The following is a 23,051-nucleotide window of genomic DNA, read 5'->3' as shown; positions in this document are numbered from 1 at the left end:
CACTGCAGACAGAGGCTTAGCATAATATGCCACAGTGTTGGCCACAATGGTTGTAATTTTTTGCAACATATTAAGAAGAGCTTATTGAAAGTATATTTTATTTTATTTTTTTAACTTTTATTTAATGAATATAAATTTCCAAAGTACGATTTATGGATTACAATGGCTTCCCCCCCCATACCGTCCCTCCCACCCACAACCCTCCCCTTTCCCACTCCCTCTCCCCTTCCATTCACATCAAGATTCATTTTCGATTATCTTAATATACAGAAGATCAGCTTAGTATACATTAAGTAAGGATTTCAACAGTTTGCTCCCACACAGAAACATAAAGTGAAAAATAATAGATGATTTTTTTTTAAATGATGATGAAATCAGATCAGACCTATTGTCATGTTTAATCCCAGTGAGAGTCAAGTTGGGAGTTGATAATTTCTTTTTTTTTTTTTTTACAGAAGATCAGTTTAGTATGCATTAAGTAAAGATTTCAACAGTTTGCACCCCCATAGAAACACAAAGTGAAATATATTGTTTGAGTACTCGTTATAGCATTAAATCTCAATGCACAGCACATTAAGGACAGAGATCCTACATGAGGAGTAAGTGCACAGTGACTCCTGTTGTTGACTTTACCAATTGACACTCCTGTCTATGGCATCAGTAATCTCCCTATGCTCCAGTCATGAGTTTCCAAGGCTATGGAAGCCCTCTGAGTTCTCCGATTCTTATCTTGTTTAGACAAGGTCATAGTCAAAGTGGAGGTTCTCTCCTCCCTTCAGAGAAAGGTACCTCCTTCTTTGAAGACCTGTTCTTTCCACTGGGATCTCACTCACAGAGATCTTTTATTTTATTTTTAAAAGATATTTATTTATCTGAAAGTCAAAATGACAGAGAGGAGAGACAGAAAAAGAGAAAGAGATCTTCCAACCAATTGTTCTCTCCCCAAACAGAAGCAACAGCTAGGTGTGGGTACGGCTGAGGTCAGAAGCCAGGAACTTTATCCTAGTCACCCACATGGATGACAAGGATCCAAGCATTTGGGCCATCTTTTGCTGCTTTCCAAGGAGCACTAGCAACTTCCCAGATCAGAATCAGAGGAGCCAGAACTCCAAATGGTGCTTCAGTATCGGATTGCCAGTGTCACAAGTGGCAACTTAAGCCTCTATGCTATAATATTGGCCCCAAACGTATATTTAAGAGGGATATAACTATATCAAAATAGTGGTATAGAATTATATTTTAAAATTTCCAGTTTTCTTAATGCACTTGGAAATAAACTACTATTTAACAAATAATGAGGCTGGCGCTGCGGCTCACTAGGCTAATCCTCTGCCTTGTGGCGCCAGCACACAGGGTTCTAGTCCCGCTCAGGGTGCCGGATTCTGTCCCGGTTGCCCCTCTTCCAGGCCAGCTCTCTGCTGTGGCCAGGGAGTGCAGTGGAGGATGGCCCAAGTGCTTGGGCCCTGCACCCCATGGGAGACCAGGAGAAGCACCTGGCTCCTGCCTTCAGATCAACGTGATGTGCCAGCCACAGCACGCTGGCCGCGGCAGCCATTGGAGGGTGAACCAACGGCAAAGGAAGACCTTTCTCTCTGTCTCTCTCTCTCTCACTGTCTACTCTGCCTGTCAAAAAATAAAAAAAATAAAAAAAAATAAAATAAAAGAATACTGATTTAGTGTACATCTTTAATTCAGAATGGTAAATTATACATTTTCAATAATTTCTAAGTGAGGCCTATTAACTTTTTTTTTTTAAGTGTTTATGTGTTTGAAAGGCAGAGTTACAGATAGAGAGGGAGAGACAGTGAGAGAAATCTTGTGTCTGCTTGTTCACTCCCCAAATGGTCACAATGGCCAGAGCTGGGCCTATCCTAAACAAGGAGCCAGGAGGTTCTTCTGGGTCTCCTACATGTGTGCAGAGGTCCAAGGACTTGAGCCATCCTCTGTTGCTTTCAAACCAGGCACATTAGTAGGAAGCTAGGTAGTGGAGCAATGAGACTGTAATCATGGCCCATATTGGAATGATGGCATTTCAGGGGGTGGCTTTACCCTCTATGCCACAATGCTGGCCCTGCCTATTAACTCTTTAACCTGTTAATTTAAAATATTTTACTGGGCATTTTTATGCACTATTTAGAGTTTGACACAAGTGTTCACTGTTGCCTTTTATTCACATTTCTAGTTAAATCCACAGTAGCAACAGAAAGGGAAGGGGAGTCTTGCTGAAAGGTGATAGGTACCTCTAAAAGACAAACACTACTTTCTTCAAAGCATTACTTTTGTTGGCATGGTCATACTGTCTGTCTGTTAGCATAATAACTTTGTAGCATAGACTTGCCCAGTGTCAGAACTCTGGGCTCCTTCTCTGCCTGGGTTCCCCAGGTTTATCATCACCAAGACAAGGTGATGTGCTTTGTAGGACAAGTTTAGACTACCAAATTAACAGTCCCTTGTCGAATCTGAGTTTTTCTACTTACTGGTTTCATAACATTCTCTGATCACCATCACATTTCCAATAATGTTGCTCCTTTGTAAAATAGAAAAAAGAGATAACTACATCCCAGTTACCTATAAGGAGTCAGTGAGATATGGTAGATAAATTAATTCTGTGACTTGGAAGTACTGGAAATGGTAAAAAGTAAAGCTTCAAATCAACATGAGTGAAAATTTGAAAGAATTAAACTAAATGTACAGAGACTTATTTAATTGTTTTAATTTGTGTCCATCACTTCACATATAGCACTGTATATTCATTGAATGGAAAATGATGAGGGAATTCTTCACTTTAACTTTGTTTTTTCCTGGCAGGAAGACTTTCCTAGATTGCACTTTGTAATCCACAACTCTCGTTTCTTAAACTATTAAATATCCTTCCTACTTTATTTTCTCCATAGCTGTTATTGCCAACTAACATATCCTGTATCTTGTTTGTGTCATTTGTTGTATGTTCTCATATAAGAAAACCAGATCATGATAGCAAGCCTTTTGCCTACTTTCTTCATTGCTTTATTTGCACAGCTAGACTAATGACTAGTAAAGAGTAAATTCTCAATAAATAGATCAATGAATGAGTAAATGGATGAGTATATATTTCACAGTAGCAGTAATAAAAAGCAAGTGGGTACATTATTTTTCCTTCTACCTAGCATATTCTTCCCATTCTTTGCTATTCCGATCTGAAATGTGATTTTTTTTTCCCTCAAAGACATTCCTTTGATGTATTTGTGTGTTTGTACATCGAGCTGTCATTTAGTAGATGATTAAAGATGGGAACTATTTCAGAAAAATAGCTGGTCTTAACTAGGGATACATCAATCTTCTGTTATAACATATGAGAATGTAGAGAACACAGGCACAATCACAGAAAAGGAAGTAAATGGAGGCTATTTCCTTCTGTTTGCTTCATTTGTAATGATAAAATATACAATAAAATTATCATACTGAGTGCGATGTGTCTAGGTACCAGATATTAAAGAAAGGAAAATGTGACAGCATGACAACATCGTGTCCACTCAAAGAGGTAATCATTAACACAAACTAAAAAAACTCACTCAGTATAGCTGTGTTTTTCTCCAATTGTGTTATGTACATGGATACAGATTGAGGGTAGATGGAATGTTGAACATAACTAGAGTTTGCTCAATCCATGGGTTTGTGACAAACAGAGACAGGACTTAGAGTTGAGGGTACATACACGAGAGTGCATGTAATGACTTACAAGTCTGCTACTTCAGGATTAAAGTTAGGGAATGAACAGCGGAAAATACATAAACATATGATAAGACCAATGGGTTGAAAATCTGGGTCAAGAGAGTGTTGGAATTGGAGTTTCTAGAGAATGAACCAGAAGTATGGATGTGATAGTTGGAGATTCTGGAGGATCGGCTATTTTGATCAAAAGTATGCTGTGGGAGTACATGAGTAAAGCAGAGTAGGAGAAAACTTTGAAGATAGAGATCAAAGACCTGAGAAGCCAGAGTACTGGAAAGATTGCACATATTGTAATTGATAAGAGTTTTGGGGGACTCATGTTGATAAAAACTGTACTAAGCCAGGAGTTAAAATTCTTCAGGGAAGGTAAGTGTCCTCAGGGAGAAAAGGTGACTGCCACATGGAGAGGGAGCAGGAAGCATGAATTTAAATGGGAGATTCAAATATGTGAGGCTTTGAAAAGGGAGCGAAAATTGCCTTGAAGCAGCAATGAGGAGAAATGCTTTGGCCTCCTCATCTCCAGCACCAGTTGGTGTGGGAGACAACAGCTATCATTGGAGAGTTTTGCATGGAAGATGGGAGTTGAGGGACATCCCAGGTTTCTGTTAGAGCACGAAGGGGAAGGTGTATAAAAGATAGTTGATTGACTTGAATAGAAAGAGGGCACAGTGAAAGTATTTCATGAGTTGAGAAGAGATAAATATCACAAAGGCATTCCCTGTCCCTCCAGTGTTGTGGAGATCATATTCTGAGAGTTGAGGGGGTGGTCTGGAAATCATGGGATTCTGGAGTTATGTGACATGACAGGGTAAGGAATACAATGCTCTTAGTGATGAACCCCTATAAGAGGGATGACAAGAGGGAAATGTGTGTGTGTAGGACATGGGGTTGGGGCTGTCATGCTAATTTGGAGAGTTCTAGGCTCCCTGTAGACTCCTATTGATGGAATTCTCACTTCCAGAGAACTTCTATTCTCAAGGGGAACTTTTTAATCCTAGTGCTCAACTGTGTCTTCCGCCTATAAGTGACAATCTGCTAGAATTGATATTGCTCTCTTTAACAAGTACACAATATTTCCTACACAATGAAGTATGCTATTATGCAAATTTTCTTCCCTTTAAACCCTAATTTTGGTATGAAATCTAATCTCTAAGCAACTCTTGTCCAATTGGTCAATTTTCAATTCTTTTTATATGGACTCAATTTACTAAGCTATAATTAGGCATAGGTATAATAGAGGAACAAACCAGGCAGATTGATAATACTATAACTGATTTTACCACCTTTAGGAAGAGATCCCAGTGATTCATTAATAGTTTCTGAAAACAACTTAAGGCAGAAAAGTAGACAATTTAAGTAGATACAACTTATTCTTTGGTAGTAGGAAAGTTAAAACAGCTGAATAATAAACACTAGCTGCAGCAGCACCCAGAGTTAATTTGCTGAGTGTTCTCACCAGTGAACCTTGTCCTGGACAGGACACAGTGAGATTCCTATGACAGGTATGTACCCTCTGAAGAAGGATCTAGATTTGTTTCTTGACTCCAAAGCAAGAAGAGAAGGAAAAGGAAACTTATTCGTGACATGAAGTGAATTTTGAAATCAAGTTCAAAGGCAGCAAATATCAAAGACAAGAGACTTTCTCATCCACTGAAAGAACTATAAGCACCTTAACACTTTGTAGAAACAGTGTACACACACTGCGTTTAATTAAGTTGACAGTTCCTGAAAGTTCCTAGCCACAGAAAAAGCAGCAGATTTTTGTGCTGACTCAGAAGCAGACCCTTACAGAACTTGGAGTTGTTTTTCATCCCTTCCATTTAATCCATATTTCAAATAGCAATGTTGTCTTAGGAATCAGAGTAACTTGAAGTATAGAGTTGAGTTCATTTTGGGGTGAATGCGTTATGCTTTCTGAGCTTACTATCACTGCCAGTAAAGTAGCAATGCATATATTTCTTGTACATGGAACTACTGGGAGGATTGAATGAGTCAACATGTGTGGAACATATAGCAGAGTAGCTGACACATACCTTTTAAAAATTTTTATTTTATTTCCTTGAAAGGCAGAGTTGGGGAGGCAGGGGTTGAGAGAGAGAGAGAAAGAGAGAGAGAAAGATAGAGAGAGAGAGATCATCCATCCACTGGTTTACTCTCCAAATGGCTGGGGCAGACTGAATTCAGAAGCCAGGAGCTTCATCTGAGTTTCCCGTGTGCTCAGGGGCTGAAGAATTTAGCCCATTTTCTGCTGCTTTCCCAGGTACATTAGCAGGGATGTGAATCAGAAGTGGAGCAGCTGGGACTGAAACTCGACACTTATATTCTTAATGCACTATCACTATTTGTGGGAAGGAGATGCACAACTTCAGAAGTCCTCTTTAAGAAAAAAAGTACAAAAATACAAAGACAAAATGAAGAATAGAGGGCTGGCGTTGTGGCTCACTTGGTTAGTCCTCTGCCTGCGGCACCGGCATCCCATATGAGCACCGGGTTTTAGTCCTTGTTGCTCCTCTTCCAGTCCAGCTCTCTGCTGTGGCCCGCGAGGGCAGTGGAGGATGGCCCAAGTACTTGGGCAACTGCACCTGCATGAAGGACCAGGAAGGAGCACCTGGCTCCTGGCTTCGGATTGGCGCAGCGCCGGCCGTAGCAGCCATTTGGGGAGTGAACCAATGGAAGGAAGACCTTTCTCTCTGACTCTCTCTCTCTCACTGTTTATAACTCTACCTGTCAAATAAATAAATAAATAAATGAGGAAGACAAGTAATAAAGATGAGAAGAATTACAAATTTACAAATTTTAACAAGCTTCAAAATAGCATATACAAGCTGTCAAATTCCACTGAAGTAACTATTTTAATTAATTAACTGCTTGACACAGCTCTGTAATGCTTCTTGTCCTGTATTTGTCTGCTTTATAAAATTATCTCTTTACATAACATTTAAAAATAATCTATTGAAAGTATACAAACATAATTAAATTTCTCCTCTTCCTTAAGCATGATTACTTCAAAGTTATTTTTGTTATTTATAGTTTTATAAAGTTTATTTTAATGTACTTCACGATGCATTATTGAAAATATATGGATTTTTAAGTTTGTTGTGAATTTGGGAAAATCTCCCTTGCCTTTCATAGATGTTAAAATTTTTGAAATTTTCTGTAGTTTTTGTCTTCAGATATTTTAGATATCATTTCTCTATTATTCATCAATGTTGAACACCAGCGAATATGTTCATCATATAAGCCCTGCCCTAGTACCTGAGCAAATCATCAAATGAACTGAAGGAGATTCTCAGAATCCATTCCTACACTAAGATGGCTGTAATTGAACAACACATGGAGCTGCCTATAAACCACATCAATTTATCTTACCAAAGCCAAATTAAATGTGTTCATGATTTTACATTCAAAAACCCTGGAGCCCACTCATTATTAGGGAATGTTGAGAGATTTTTGCTATGTCTACACAGATATTTCAGCCACATCAAAATTAAAAAACTTAAACAAGTCAATTGTTATTTGAACTAACTGGGCATTTCCTTGAATTGTGAATAAAGAAGCATTATCTTTCTCTTTGCACTAGGTTTTAGAAAAGAAACAAATGATCTTTTCAGACAATTAAGTTATGAGCATGTATCAAAAGTTTATTGAAATTTTACTTTAAAAAGTCCTCTACAATAACAATGAAAATATTTGTCTTTATAGAGATATTTGTAAGAAAGAATAATGGCTGGTGAACACCTTAGACCCAGAATGAAAGGATTCTCAAATCAAAGTCTTTAAACTGTTGATTGATGATCCACTGGATAGATGAGGAGCTAAGCTGTCAATCTCATTTAGGTCTATCTGATATGTGTTTATATATTATGTCAATGATGCTAATCTCTTCCCAGAAGGATTTTACAAATTATATAAGTCTCAACCTTCTGTCCCAAGCCATGTTTGGAATAAATCATGGAAACTGTGCATCATTTGAATCTGGATATAACTTAACCCTTAGAAGCCCCAATTTGCTTATCTAATGAATGAGATTAATAATCTTACTTACCTTCCGCTGTTGTAAGGATGGCATGAGTTGATGTGAAACGATCCAGCAAAAGGTCTGGACTGCTATAAGTGCTCAATTAATGTTAGTTCTGTCACTCCTATTTGGGGATATGATGCAATTTCATTCTTTTTTATGCTTATTATGATGATACAGATTTTACTCTCAAAGCATAAGTTTAGGAGTGAATTATTGACACTACAGACAAGTTTTCGATCTTAAATACTAAAAGAGAAAAAAGAAAAGGTATGATATTGGATGGATCATGGGCAAAAGGCGGAAAGTATTATGTGGAAAGTAATTATGACTGAATTTTATCAGAGTGATACAACTGAAATTAAATAATTGAAAATAGCTCTATTTTTCTGGCATAAAAATGTAAAGTATCTTTATGCTATGAAGTTTCCTATGTATAACAACTAGCAAAGCATCACAAAATTTTTATTATAATTTGTCCTAGTCTTCAAATAGATTTAACATCCATAGACCACTTACAAATTGTCCCTCACTTTGTAAAGCTTCTTTGTGAAGAAAACCTTGTTGTTCTCATTTTAATTAATTCTCATGCAATTTGTTTAAGGTGATACAATTAGAAAAGAATAGGGGCAATTTTCAAACCCAGCACATTCCTACACAAATTTATGCTCTGACTAGCTCTACGCTGCTATTGCTAGACAATTTGAGGGTCATTGTAACTTAATCAAGAATGTGAATGTAATTGTGCTTTTTTAAAAGTGAATTTAGTAATTTCTTTTATAGTGGCCAGCATTCACCTATAGTGCCAAGTACTCTAATTGAGGTATTGTTTCCAGTTCTAGAGCAATGTCTTTGGGTTGAAAATGTAGATATTTAATAGTATTCAGAGCCCTGACACCAGAGAGTTAAACAGATAAAGACCTTAGTTCTGGAGCAGTTTCCTAGTTTTGTTCTAGGAATTAACCATACAGCTAGCTGGTCCTGAGGGAATAGGGCAGGATGAGCTCTTTAAGGGGACTCAATTGCAGATTCTTTTTCTTTTTTTCCTTCATAAATTGGTAATTGGTATGGCCATACCTCTGAGTATCAGCAGGAGATAAGTTTAAAATATACTGCTCGGGCCGGCGACGCGGCTCACTAGGCTAATCCTCCGCCTTGCGGCGCCAGCACACCGGGTTCTAATCTCTGTCGGGGCGCCGGATTCTGTCCCGGTTGCCCCTCTTCCAGGCCAACTCTCTGCTGTGGCCAGGGAGTGCAGTGGAGGAAGGCCCAAGTACTTGGGCACTGCACCCCATGGGAGACCAGCAAAAGCACCTGGCTCCTGGCTTTGGATCAGTGCGGTGTGCCGGCCGCAGCGCACCGGCCGCGGCGGCAAATGAAGGGTGAACCAACAGCAAAGGAAGACCTTTCTCACTGTCTCTCTCTCTCTCACTGTCCACTCTGCCTGTCAATATATATATATATATATATATATATATATATACTGCTCAAGAAAAACATCTTGGATGGGAATATCAAAATTTTATATCTGTTCATCGATTTTGGGATTGTTGGTGACTATTATTTTCTTCTAAACACATTTATCTAACTAATCCAGTTTATATTAATGGAATGGCTAGTATATGCCAAGTACTCTCCTATCCCTTCATTTCAGAAGAGGGCGAATAAAGAGTTTGTCCATTTATTTTTGGTGCTGTTACATTTGTAATTGCAAAATAGTCAATACATTTGAAACAGAAAATGCATCAATTATTTTATTGCTAAGATGAGGAAAGTGGCTTGATAAAAATTAACCACATGCTTTAAAATGACACAAGTCACAAATTTTTATTTTTGACACTTTGAATATTTTAGCAATTCAATTGAAAGCATCCATTTTAATTTGAACTAACGCTATTGCAATGTCTGTTTACTATAAAAATGTCACTACTAAACTGAGTTACAAGAAGTGTTAGCTTTAAAGGAACTGTGCATCAAGGTTGAAGATCTACTTTTGTGAATATTGTGGTAAGCTTACATATTGATATAATATGATGATGTTTATGTATAGCTTCTTATTTCTATGTTTTCCTGGGGGGAGGAATGTCAGTGATTTCAGAAACTGATGAAATTTTTAATTCTTAGGGTTCAAATACTGAATTTGTCATGTTCTTTCTTACTTAATGGTTGTAGGGCTGGGAATCTTTTTCCCACCCAGGGCTATTTACTATTTATAACGTCATTCACAGGCCCTACAAAATTGTCAACCCCAAAATTAGCCTGCTATAGATTTATTGTATACAAGTCCAGAGTGCAGTTGCCTTGTCAGGGGGCAGGCCAAATGATCCTTATATAGCTAATATATAGCTTTATATAGCTAATAATATGCCAGACCTTCCCCACTATTGTGAGGGAAAATTTATAAGGGGCAGGATATTGGAAGTAAAATTAAAGTTCCCATATCTTTATCCAGAAAGGAAATTTAACAAGACAAGTATGTCTTGACTAACCAGTTCCAAGTATGGCTTCTGTTGCAAGGATAGTTCAACACATTTGTTAAAAATCTGCTCTTCACAAGTATTTATAAGCACTTCATATTGATTTGCCTACCCTGTACTTATGTAGCAAATTCCGTAAATGGCATTTCCATATCTTGTTAACATTGTCAACAACATAAAACAGCAGTCATTTTTCTCAGCCATGGACATCTAAAACATTCCTCATTCAGAGCCCTTCTGTTAGATGTTCAACCTGTTTACAGAGTTTCTCTTTCTACCTCATGTATAGCAGTGTTGCAATAATGCATGGGGAAAACACATTGTGCTTGAGGATATTACGAAAAATAAATCTGAGGAATGAATGAAAGTCTTCAGTAGTCTTTGAGTGCTATCCAAACTGAAGATCTCAGAGCTGATATTCTGATAAACTATTGTTTCAACTGGACCTTCTACTGAGAAGTGTTTAAATCTTTATCTCTTCTGATGAAAACAATACTTGGAATTCCTTTTTGTTCTCCATAGTCAAGCATATTCAACTTCAGCTGTGTTTGGGAATTGACCTCTTTTCCCTGACCTGCTTCCAATCAACCCTCTTAGAAGTATAGTGAAATGAGTTCCAAAAATTTTAAGCAGTGATTGCTTTTCCAGATAAAATGTAACCTGACTGTTCATATATATGACAAACAGGAAGGAGTTTCTCTGGTGAGAGACACCCTTTATTTTCATGTCTCCAGTGAAAATATATTGAGCATAATTTGAAAGTCTGAAATAATTGAAAGGTTACAAGACCAGGAGTTAGTGTTAATCAATAGATTATATTTAATAATTCAATTAAATTTAATAACATTTTAAGGTGATAAGTGCTAAAAATATTAAGGGAAAAAATGGAAGTCAAAAAATTTACCTGTGTAGCAAACTTCCCAATGTAGGGAAAATCATGTATGCTTTGTCAGGTTTCTAGACAATGCCAGTAATTGGTTTAAACCACTGTTGACCTTGCTTTTTCTGTATATTTAAACTAAATAACGTACAACAAAATGCACACAGTATTTAATCCACTTTGCACGCATGATCCTCTGATTCTGTTCTGTGCTATCAACTTTAACATGAAATGACAATACAAGAACTTGATGCAGCACAGACATCCCTGGACATTTTTAAAATTGGCAGAAAGACATTGTAGTCAGGAAGGCATAGGGATAAATAAATAAACAAACAAACAACTAAATAAATGTAATGTAATGCAATGCAATGCAATGTAATGTATAGTTACTAAGGAATAGAGCCCTGTAATATAACCTTTAGCATATCTGGACTACTTCCTCTACTTCTGTGACTCTTGTGATTCTTGGCTTTCCCCTAATAACAAAGTTTCCTTCTCCATTGGAGGCCTCTTATCTTCTAACTGCATTCTGAACCCAGTTTCACAGAACCAATGGGAAGAGTTAATAAACTTTCCACATAGAGTGGTAAGAACATACTAGTCCAACCACTCTCTATACTTTTATTTTTAAACTTTCCCTACATGCATGAGTATATCTGTGTTGACATCTCATTCTTTATAAATGTAGTGACTTTTAGTTTATACACTTTCACTTTTAAAGCATTTTCATTTTAATATTGTTTATTTTATTTTTATAAAGTTAATTATTCAAAATGCAGAGAGAAGGACATACAGAGAATTCTCATCTTCCCCCAAACACCTGCAATGTCTAGGAGTGGGCAAGGTAGAAGCCAGGTTCAAGAAACTCAATCCAGTTCTCCCATGTGGATGGCAGGAACCCAACTACTGAGCCATCACATGCTGACTCCCAAGGTTACACAAGAAGAAAGCTGGATAAGAGCCAAGCAAAATCCTTGAGTTGAACTCAACCACTCTGATGTGGGAGTGCTGGCATTTTAATTGGCATTCTTATCACTAAGGTAAACATCACCCCATTATTAATGTTGCCTGATGTATTCCTTTTCCCCACGTGTCCACCATCTCTGTTGCCATGTCCCTTTGGCCTTAAACTTCACGTTCTTCTGTATTGAACCTGTTCCGTTTGATTGCTACTATTCTCTCTATTTCTGTGCCTACCTATCTCCAAGTTATTTCATTCCTGGTGACTTTCATGGCTTTTCAGATTTCCATGCCTATCAGCATCTTTATTCTCAGGTCTTCTCATTACCACCCAAGGAAGAAATAGATGGTAAAAAGAGTAAGAATTTTGGAACTAGGGTGATATGTGTCAATGTTCTGTATTGCTTCAGCACATTATTTAGCCTCTCAAAATTATGAATTTCTAATGTGTAATTTGAAGCATTTATTGTACTTTTCACATATACCTGGGACAGTAATTGACATTCGGACTTTGTTAACTATTGAATGAATGATATAGATAATAGAAGTAATATATCTAAAAACATTAAATAATTTATGAACAATTAGAACCAAAACAAAATTATAGTTATCATTTCTGACAGCTTGCCCTTACAGTTCTTTTGTTGGCATTCTGCTACATCAATAATCATGATTTTGATGTCCATTCCCCCTCTTTCATCAACATAATGCTTTTCCTCTAAGAGACTGGATGTAATATTGGCTGCACACTGGAATTCCTGGGGAACTTTTAAAAGTACTAGTACTTGGGGCCAGTGCTGTGGCTCACTAGGCTAATCCTCCGCCTTGCGGCACTGGCACACCGGGTTCTAGTCCCGGTCGGGGTGCCAGATTCTGTCCCGGTTGCCCCTCTTTCAGGTCAGTTCTTTGCTGTGGCCCGGGAGTGCAGTGGAGGATGGCCCAAGTGCTTGGGCCCTGTACCCCATGGGAGACCAGGAGAAGCACCTGGCTCCTGCCATCAGATCAGCGCCATGCGCCGGCCACAGCACACTGGCGGTGTCCATTGGAGGGTGAACCAACGGCAAAGGAAGACCTTTCTCTCTCTGTCTCTCTCTCTCACTGTCCACTCTGCCTGTCAAAAAAAAAAAAAAACAGTACTAGTACTGGGGTTTTTTGTCTCCAGAGATCTTGATTCAATTGATTTGGAGTGTAGCCTGATTATTGGTTTTATACAGTAAAACTTTCAGATGTTGAACTGTGCAATATTCCTGATTTTATTCTCCAGTTCTTCCACACATCCTATACTCTAATCCCTTCTGAAACCAGTGTTGGCCTCTGTTAGTAATGCTCCTACATTCTGTCAATATGCTGCTTATTTTAGAGATTGCCTGATCCTTACAGGGTCCCAGAGTTAATTATGTGTGCCCATAATCTACAGTTAATTATAAGAAAATGACTAATGTGTGTTTGCCCCTTTATGATTTATAAGGTATGTTTCTCAAAATCATTGATTCATGGAGCTTTTCATAGATTCCTGTCTCCTCTTGAAATACCCATACCCAGCTTTCAGTCCTAAACTTGATACCAGCTCAGCTCCCTTCCTCATGCTCTTTCCCTTTACTATCAAGATGATATTAAATTAAATTAATATAACTCTTCTGGGAAAAAAAAAACAAAGGTCAGTGAATGGAGACCTTAATTTTTTTTTTTTTTTTTTTTTTTTTTTTTTTTACAGGCAGAGTGGACAGTGAGAGAGAGAGACAGAGAGAGAAAGGTCTTCCTTTGCCGTTGGTTCACCCTCCAATGGCCGCCACTGCAGCCGGCGCACCGCGCTGATCCGATGGCAGGAGCCAGGATCCAGGTGCTTTTCCTGGTCTCCCATGCTGGTGCAGGGCCCAAGGACTTGGGCCATCCTCCACTGCACTCCCTGGCCATAGCAGAGAGCTGGCCTGGAAGAGGGGCAACCGGGACAGAATCCGGCGCCCCGACCGGGACTAGAACCCGGTGTGCCGGCGCCGCAAGGTGGAGGATTAGCCTATTGAGCCACGGCGCCGGCCTGAGACCTTAATATTTTTAGAACTCCATCTCACATGCCTTTCATCTAGAATAACTCTTCACTCCAGAGGGGCGATATATGAGCCACTGGGTGAAATCTTGCTGATGACCTACAGCAGTGGGCAGCTTTGTGTACTATGTCTCATTGGAATTTGGCTGTATTTTGATGGACTCAGTCTTTCCTCCTGTATTTGTATTGGGCCCCACATATTTACCTGAAAGAACTTTCAGGTCATGTAGGTTGGGTACTCTGACTCATCCTTTTGCCCACATCTTGTCCCTCTCTCTTTTCTAAGGGTAGTTAATACAGATGGGCCAGAGAACTGAACAGGCTTGTTTATTGCTCAGCCAGTCCCTCAGCTCCAGCCCAACTGTGTTCGTAATTTGAGTTTGTAGTTATCCTGAAACTAGCTATGGAATGAGATATTCTCATCCCAGATCATCATCTCCTTTTCAGCTTCTCATTGCAACCTCAGGGCCCTCTATTGCTAAGCAAGGGTTAAAAATACTTGGAAAACACAAAGTACAAACCTGGAGAAAACTACTGTATCATCATAAGGATCAAGTCAAGTAATATTTTTAATAATTTGATTTTTAAAAATTATGTATTTTATAAAACCTGGTTTCAGAGTTAAAATCTATATACAGTGAAATCCACAGATCCTAAATATATTTGACTGCTTTTGAAAAATACATGAAATTATATAAATATTTTGCATATTAAATTAAGAATATTTTTATCACCTGAGATAATTCTCTGTGCTATCTGCCATTCATCCCCATTATCAGAAGCAGCCACTGTTTCAATTTTCTGTTAGCTATTTGGATATTAATTTAATTTAATTTTTATTTATAAATTTAGCAGAGATAAAGAAATGATCATGTATTTCCTTCCTCAGTGTTTGACATATTGATAAATCAATCTATATACCTTCTTCCTAATGAATAACTTTAGAAAGACCAAGGATTCAGTTGAGAGTTTAAATTAAATAAGCCTTGAATAAAATGTATGCATCTCAAGCTGAGAATGGGTGTCTAACACAAATGCTAGTTCAATATTGAAATCTAAAGTAAAGACTCCTTTCCAATTTTGATGCTATTTATTTCTTTCTCCTCCCTAATTGCTCTTATTGATACTTCTAATACTAGATTGAATGAGAGTGATTGAAGTGGACATACGTGTCTTGTTCCAGATCTGAGGGGAAATGCTTTCAGCTTTTCCCTATTCAGTATCATATTGGCTGTTGGTTCGTCTTATATAGCTTTTACAATTTTGAGATATGTTCCTTCAATACCTAATTTGTAGAGGGTTTTTTTTTATCATGAAAAAAAAATTGAATTTTATAACATGCAACTCTGCATCTATTAAGATGACCACATCATTTTTTCTTCATTCTGTTTAGGCGCTTTACAATGTTTATTGATTTGCAAATGTTGAACCACCCATGCATCTCTGGTGTGGTGTTGGATTTTGTTTGCCAGTATTTGGTTGAGGATTTTTATATTTTTGTTCATCAAGGATATAGGTCTGTAGTTTTCTTTGTGTGTTGTGTCTTTTTTCGGTTTATCTGAGTGATTCTGGCCTCAGAAAAGGAGTTTAGCTGAATTTCATCCTGTTCAGTATTTTGGAATAGTCTGAAAAGTATTATGGATAGTTCCTATTTGAACGTTTTATAGAATTCAGTAGTAAAAGAAGTCAAAATATCTATGTTTACAGTTGACATGATATTGTACATGGAAAAACCTTAACACTCTACCAAAAAGCTGTTAAAACTGATAAACCAATTCAGTAAAGTTGCAGGTTATGAAATGAACACATAATACACAGTACCTTTTTTATATGCTAGTGATAAACTTTCCTAAAGGGAAATCAAGAAAGAAAGCCCATTCACAATATCCACAAAAAATCAAATATTTAAGAATAAATTTAACTAAAGAAATAAAAGAGCCATACAATGAAAATTATCAAACATTGGTGAAAGAATCCAGGACACCCCCAAAATAGAAAAATATTCCTTGCTCATGAATTGGAAGAATGAATATCATTAAAATATCTATGGTATCTAATGCCATTTATAAATCCAATATAATCTCTATCAAAATTATCAACAATGTTCTTTATAGAAATAGAAAAAACAGTTCTAAAATTCATATAGAATCATCAAAGTCCCAAAATAGCCAAAGTGATCCTGAGTAAAAGAAATCAAGCTCTGGAGGCTTCACTATATCTGACTTCAAAGCATATCACAAAGCTATAATAATAGTAAAAAAGCATGATACTGGCATAAAAACTGAAACATAGATACATGAAACAGAATGAAGAGCCCAGAAATTTGTCCATATGCATACAGTCAATTGATTTTTGATAAAAGTGCTGTCTATTGGAGAAAGGAATCTCTATTCAATAAATGGTACTGGCAAATTTGGATGGATATATATACAGAAGAATTAAATTAGGTCTCTTTCTCTCACCATATACAAAAATCAACTCAAGATGGAACGAAGACCTAAATTTAAGACATAAGACCATAAGACTCAAAGTTGCTGAAAGAAAATGAAGGGAAAACAATCCAAGACATTGGTTTAGGTAATGATAAGGCCACCAAGGCATAGACAACAAAAGCAAAACTAAACAAATAATATTACATAAAATTCAGAATTCACATCAAGAAACACAGTCAGTAGTGTGAAAAGATATCCAACAGAATGGGAAAAACTATTAGCAATCTACCTATCTGACAAAGAATTGATATCCAGAAGATATCAGCAACTCAAAGAATTCAACAACAAAAAAACAACCAATCCAGTTAAGAAATGGGCAAAGGACCTCAATAGACACTTTTCAAAAGAAGAAAGACAAATGGCCAGCAAATATATGAAAACGTGCTTAGCATTACTAGCCATCAGAGAAATGCAAATCAAAACCATTGTGAGATATCACCTCACCCCTGTCAAAATGACTGTTATCCAAAAGACAGAGAATAACAAATGCTGGTGAAGCTGTGGAGAAGGGGGAACTCTTATACAGTGTTGGTGGGAAGGTAAATTAGTCCAACCTCTGTGGAAAACAGCATGAAGATTTCTTAAAAATCTAGAAATAGACTTGTTTTGTGATTAAGATATCCCAAAGACATGAACACATTCTATCGAAGAGATACCTTAGACTATACTATGTATTAAAAACATGTTTTCTAAAGTAAATATTTTATTTTCTGAGAAAGATCCAATATATGTTCTATAATGTTGTTATTTCAAATTTAAAAATCACACCAACTCCAACATTAGCATTATTTTTTTTTTGATTTTGTGACAAATGCGTCTAGCTGAAGTATGTGTTAGAAAGGCACACACATTAAGAAGAGAGCATGTACTACGTACTTTAATCACTGGCTGAAATGAGTGAGAATCTCAGCATTCTGTAGTGTTATGCACAATATTAAAAACTTTTAGGGGCTGGAGCTGTGATGTAGTGGCTAAGGCCACCACCTGCGGTGCCAACATCCCATATGGACGCCGATTCCAGTCCCCGCTGCTCTGCTTCCAATCCAGCTCTCCGCTATAGCCTGGGAAAGCAGTGGAAGATGGCCCAAGCTTCAGGCCCCCGCATCCACATGGGAGACCCAGAGGAAGTTCCAGGCCCCTGGCTTCATATTGGCACAGCTCTGGAAATCGCAGCCAACTAGGGAGTGAACCAGCAAATGAAAGAACTCTCTGCCTCTCTTACTGTCTCTGTGTAACTCTGACTTTCAAATAAATAAATAAATCTTGGATAAAAAAAAAAAAAAATTTAGTCCCAGGTTCACAAACACTATACACTGTATAAGGTACTTCAAAAAATTTTGTGGCAAGAGCTAAGTTCAAAAATAAGCCTACTTTTATGCAAAAAAAATGGAAATCCATGGATAGCTTTATTTTCATAATATGCATGTTTTCATGAACCAGTTGAAGACCACTTATACTTGTTTTCTTAGCACCTTGTTTTCATTTCCTTTGATCTATACATACTTTGATACGTATATTTTCTCTGGTTCTGTTCCTTTGTTGACTCCTCTCTTCACTCTTAGGTCTGAGATTCCGTGATCCAGTGGTTAGACCTCATTTGTCTCGCTGCCAATGGAGTTTGGCTGTGTTGTTTCCTTCAACCATACCTGCTATTTTAGAACTTCGCAAAAATCAGTAGCTAATATTGTTTGTGGTGGGCCTGGAAAAAAAATGTTGGAGAACTGCATGGATCAGGCATTGTGGGTGGAGAACTACTTGCCAAAATTTCAACCCTCACTCTGCTATTTGTTGGCACAATCAATTAGCACCTTTGTTTTCAGAATCTAAGTGATAATAATACCTGCCATATCCCTTTGTCTATAACAGTGACAAAATTAAATGTGAGAGTTTTGTAAATTTTAATATGTGAAAAATGTCAGATAATATAGCTATGAACATTGTATTTTTTGTAGCCAATACTGATGCAGATTTTTAGTTAAAAAGAAATAAGAAAACAAAACCTCAGAATAGTTTTCCTCTGACCCTATTTTGCGTTAAAGGTAAAGGACAACTGAAGCTGGCCAGGAAGATCTCATTACTTTGCTCTATCGACTGCTTCTTTTTTGTATTCTTCTAAAAAGCACTGTTTCTCTGCTTCCCCTATAATTTATACTTTATTTTAAGTCTCATTACAATGTAACTTAGCTTTAGCTTGAGTACCCCCCTTCATTGGTTAAAAAGATCATTGAGGTTACAGTACTTTGACCAAATTAAGAGAACAGTAAATATACAGCTAGGGGCATGGAAGAATGGAACCACAGGTTTTTAAGAACGTATTTATGAGATCTTAGTTTTGTCAATAAAGTCTTCACTGGTATGAAGTGGAGCCCACTTGTCAGAAGGAAAACAATTCTCTTTTTGCCGTTTTTGCAGAACATTCAGATAATGGTTCGGACTTGCTGTTTCCATGGACCCCTTCAGTCCCTGTAGATCCACCTTCAGTGTGTTCTCTGATTTCTTCATTCTCCTTCCATCATGATGGCATTGCTCTTTTCCCCTCTCTCTTCCACACCATTGTTCTCTGGGTCTTGGATGAGTAGCATCTGATCTTAGCTGTCATTCCTAGAGAAGGATTTATTTGAACCTTCTAGATAATTCCAAATAACCATGTAAAGGTCAAAAGGGACAATAATACCTAGATAACTCATACTGACTTTCTCTAATAGTGCTAACAAACATCCCTGCTTGTTAAGTTCAGCAATGCATGCTGACAGTAGTGCATAGAGAAGTGGAAAGGAGGGAAATAAAACAATTTAATATTATTTCAGTAATAATTAATTTTAAGAATTTCATAATGGTGAAAATGTATCAATCAGAAGAATAAATACAATGTGATGTGATTTGAGTAATGAGCTAGTATTGTTGTATCTTATAGCCACAGTCTTCCTGGAGTTTTGGAAAAGGAGAAGAAGTATACTGACATATACTTGGGACCTTATGGAATGGGAAGAAGAGGAGGTAAGAGGTTAGAAACCTTAGATAAGGAAACTGGGATATTGAATGCAGAACATTATTGACTATTCTGACATCCAAGCTAGAAGCAGGTACACACCATTAGATTTTCATTTGATCTTTTCATTAACAATTATTTTACTTCATTAAGGTAATAGAGATGAATTACAAAGATTTATTTTTGAAACCATTTCTATGATGTTTCTTTAATTACACTAGTGGGCAATTGTACTAATTAAAATACAGTTTAGGATTATTTGGAAAATAATTTCATCCTTTTTTAAAAAATTCTTTTTTGTGAATACTTAATTTAAATGTAGGCCAAATTTAGGAGTTTTATATAAGCCCTTGGAGGCATCTTCCTAAATTTGTGGCTTTGATGATTAGACAACTTTCATTTCTCTCACAGGAAACACTTCGTCCCCAGTTTGAAGCCAAGTATTACAAGATGGAGGTTGTTAATCCCATCACAGGAAAACCTGAGCCACATCAGCCCTCTTCAGACAAAATCAGTCGTCTTCTTGTATCTGTCTCAGGAATATTCTTCATGGTAATGTATAACCATCAATATCAGAGTTGTGGAATTCTTGGTTTGCAAGGAAGGTCTCTGATACCAACTCATTTTGTGACCCTGAGAATATAAGAAGCCTATTTCAACCTTGGTAATACATGCAGTTAAATAAGATGGAAACCATAGCAAGGTGTGAAGATTTCATAAAAGGAAATTGTGCACCTCTCTACATGAAACATTCAGAGGGAGAAACAGAGATCAATCACCCAAGATAAAATGGAGATTGCATGGGTTTCCTTGATGAATTAGATATCCTGTGTTAAAACCAAACATACCACCAGTTGATTTATCAGAGTGAGTCAGGGGCTCGGTGATACAGGAATCAACTGAGTCAAGCCAGTTTGGAGTTCTAACAACAGAAGAAATGAAGGAGACTTATGGAAGCTCTCAGATCAAGTTTACACCTCCTAAGCTTAAAGCATTCATGATTGACAAGAGTTTTTCCAGGCCTATTACTACCCAAAACTGTAATATACATGCATAACAGAAATACCACCGGCTCAAGCATTTCTTTTAGATGGAAATGTCTACTTTTTCTTTCTTATTATTTTTTTTATTTTTGACAGGCAGAGTGGACAGTGAGAGAGAAAGAGACAGAAAGAAAGGTCTTTTTGTCGTTGGTTCACCCTCCAATGGACGCCGCGGCCAGTGCACCGCGCTGATCCGAAGCCAGGAGCCAGGTGCTTTTCCTGGTCTCCCATGCTGGTGCAGGGCCCAAGGACTTGGGCCATCCTCCACTGCACTCCCGGGCCATAGCAGAGAGCTGGGCTGTAAGAGGGGCAACTGGGACAGAATCCGGCGCCCCGACCAGGACTAGAACCCGGTGTGCCGGTGCCGCAAGGCGGAGGATTAGCCTAGTGAGCCACGGCGCCGGCCGGAAATGTCTGCTTTTTCAGCAGTTTTGTGAGTTAAATTAAAGAGTAGAGTAATTATAAAAAAATTTTAAAAAACATAAGGATTCCATTTAAAAGAGGAAATTTGAACTTAATTTGGATTTTAAGTGTGATAATTTTGTTATACTAAAACAACTTAAGTATTTCTGGGGTTTTTGTTTTCAAAGTTATTTATTTTAAATTATGGATTAAACTAAGTGTATTTATGGAGTACCATATGATGTTTTGAATTATATATACATTGTGGATGTTTAGATACAGCTAATTCAAACATATACTACCTCACATAGTTATCATTGTAAAATTTTAATTTCACATTATTTATTTTTTACTGTAATGTTGCTACTTCCTTAGTGGGGAAAATTAAATCTGTGAATCCTCTCTTGAGGTAGTGTACGTGATCTCTGGTCTTGCTTTTGAGTTGTTAATGGTATAAGATATGGTTAACTTCTCTGTTCTCCTATATTGTAGATTTCCTTGGTGATTACTGCAGTGTTTGCAGTAGTGGTGTATCGCCTTGTCGTCATGGAACAATTTGCATCATTTAAGTGGAATTTCATCAAACAACACTGGCAGTTTGCAACATCTGCTGCTGCTGTCTGTATCAATTTTATAATTATTATGCTGCTGAATCTTGTAAGTGTTTATAATGTTATTTTTCGATAGATAAAACCAAATTGGAAAGGGGAATGATATAAGTTTATTTTATATTTGGAATATATTTAAATGGAAACCAAAATAAGACCAAGCCGTGTTTATGGCAAAGACAGCTCAGTTTAACTAAGAACATTTTATCTACATATTTTAGATGATCGATTTCTGAAATGAAAATCTAATACTAATTGTATTGCCCTTCCTGTCTTTTTTTGTCTATAATCTAGATGAATGATAATTTCTACTCATTTTCTAGTGTACGTTAGAGGTAGTATTATACTTTTCTTAGGCAAATAATGGATTGTTTGAATTAGAAAACTGCTCAAACATACTCAATCTCAATGGAGAATATGTCGGAAATATATGGGAAAATCTGTTTGAAAGTGAAGACTTCTCATCTCCAAGGTCTGATTTGAAATATCAAATAATCAGACAGCTACTCCAGCTTCATTCCAGTTTTCCATTTCTGGAATTTCTCTCTCTCTCTCTCTCTCTCTCTCTCACTCTGTCTCTCTCTCCCTCCCCCCTTTTCTCTCCCCCTCAATAAACTTTAATGTAGTACAATAGTTAAGATATTGTATTATAGTCTTACTGTCTTCAGTTTTAAGTTTAATTTCAAGAAGGAGCTATTTCTTACAGTGTCTCCAAACATGTCATACGATACTTTAATTTAATTTATTCCTTTGGCTCATAGATTAAAGTGTACAATAAACATCAAAAGTATATAATGCTAAAACTAGAAAATTATCACAGTAGTATGTGCAAGGTAGGATAAGTTGTACACCTCACAGATACCATATGGAAGAGTCATTTACAGCATAGACACTCTAAATACATATATTTATCATGCACATTTTCTGAAAGATAATAAAATACCTTGTTTCTAAGAATATCAGTATATTATGATGATTTTCCGAAGTAGACCAGAGGTTGCTGCAGTTGACCTCATTATTTCAGTGACAAAAACTAAGTAGTTTGTTTATTTCTAGATAACCCTAAGAGTCAGTCTGATTGTAAGTGGACTTATCTTCAGTAGGTTAGTTAATATAAAAATAACTGGCCATTGACATACTATCCAAGATCTATATTCTATTATTTAGAATCTAGGATTCAAGACACAATAAAAAATAAATGATAGTTGAAATACAAGGAACCCTGGAAAGGGTGAGAAAGAAGGCCTTAGATGAAATGGAGTGTTGGGGTCCAGAGACTAGATGGGAAGACTTGAAGAGAAGAGAGAGTATCTCTTCTGTGATAGGACAACAAGGAGGAGAAAAGGAACTGTCTTTGGAGAAACTAAAAGTGCAAATACATAGATGCATAGAACCATGTGGGAGTTTTTTGGGGAAATGATAAA

At 37.1% G+C, this 23,051-nt stretch overlaps 1 protein-coding gene across 4 annotated transcripts in view; it reads left to right on the top strand.

Annotated features, from left to right (window-relative positions):
- The window catches only part of ANO3 (anoctamin 3), a 419,821-nt gene that overhangs the window by 344,786 nt on the left and 51,984 nt on the right, over nt 1-23,051 (top strand). For all 4 annotated transcript variants that reach the window (XM_051825159.3, XM_070072327.2, XM_089310426.1 and 1 more), the window contains 3 exons: nt 19,500-19,582; nt 19,986-20,126; nt 21,512-21,676. In XM_051825159.3, the coding sequence (XP_051681119.3) occupies nt 19,500-19,582; nt 19,986-20,126; nt 21,512-21,676 (389 nt within the window). The remainder of the gene's footprint in view (nt 1-19,499; nt 19,583-19,985; nt 20,127-21,511; nt 21,677-23,051) is intronic.

Source organism: Oryctolagus cuniculus, chromosome 1 (assembly GCF_051225735.1).
Source record: "Oryctolagus cuniculus isolate XC-2025 breed Fujian yellow rabbit chromosome 1, ASM5122573v1, whole genome shotgun sequence".
Lineage (NCBI taxonomy): Eukaryota > Metazoa > Chordata > Mammalia > Lagomorpha > Leporidae > Oryctolagus > Oryctolagus cuniculus.
The sequence above is the reverse complement of the archived record's forward strand: the minus strand, read 5'-3'. Positions and strand labels throughout refer to the sequence as shown.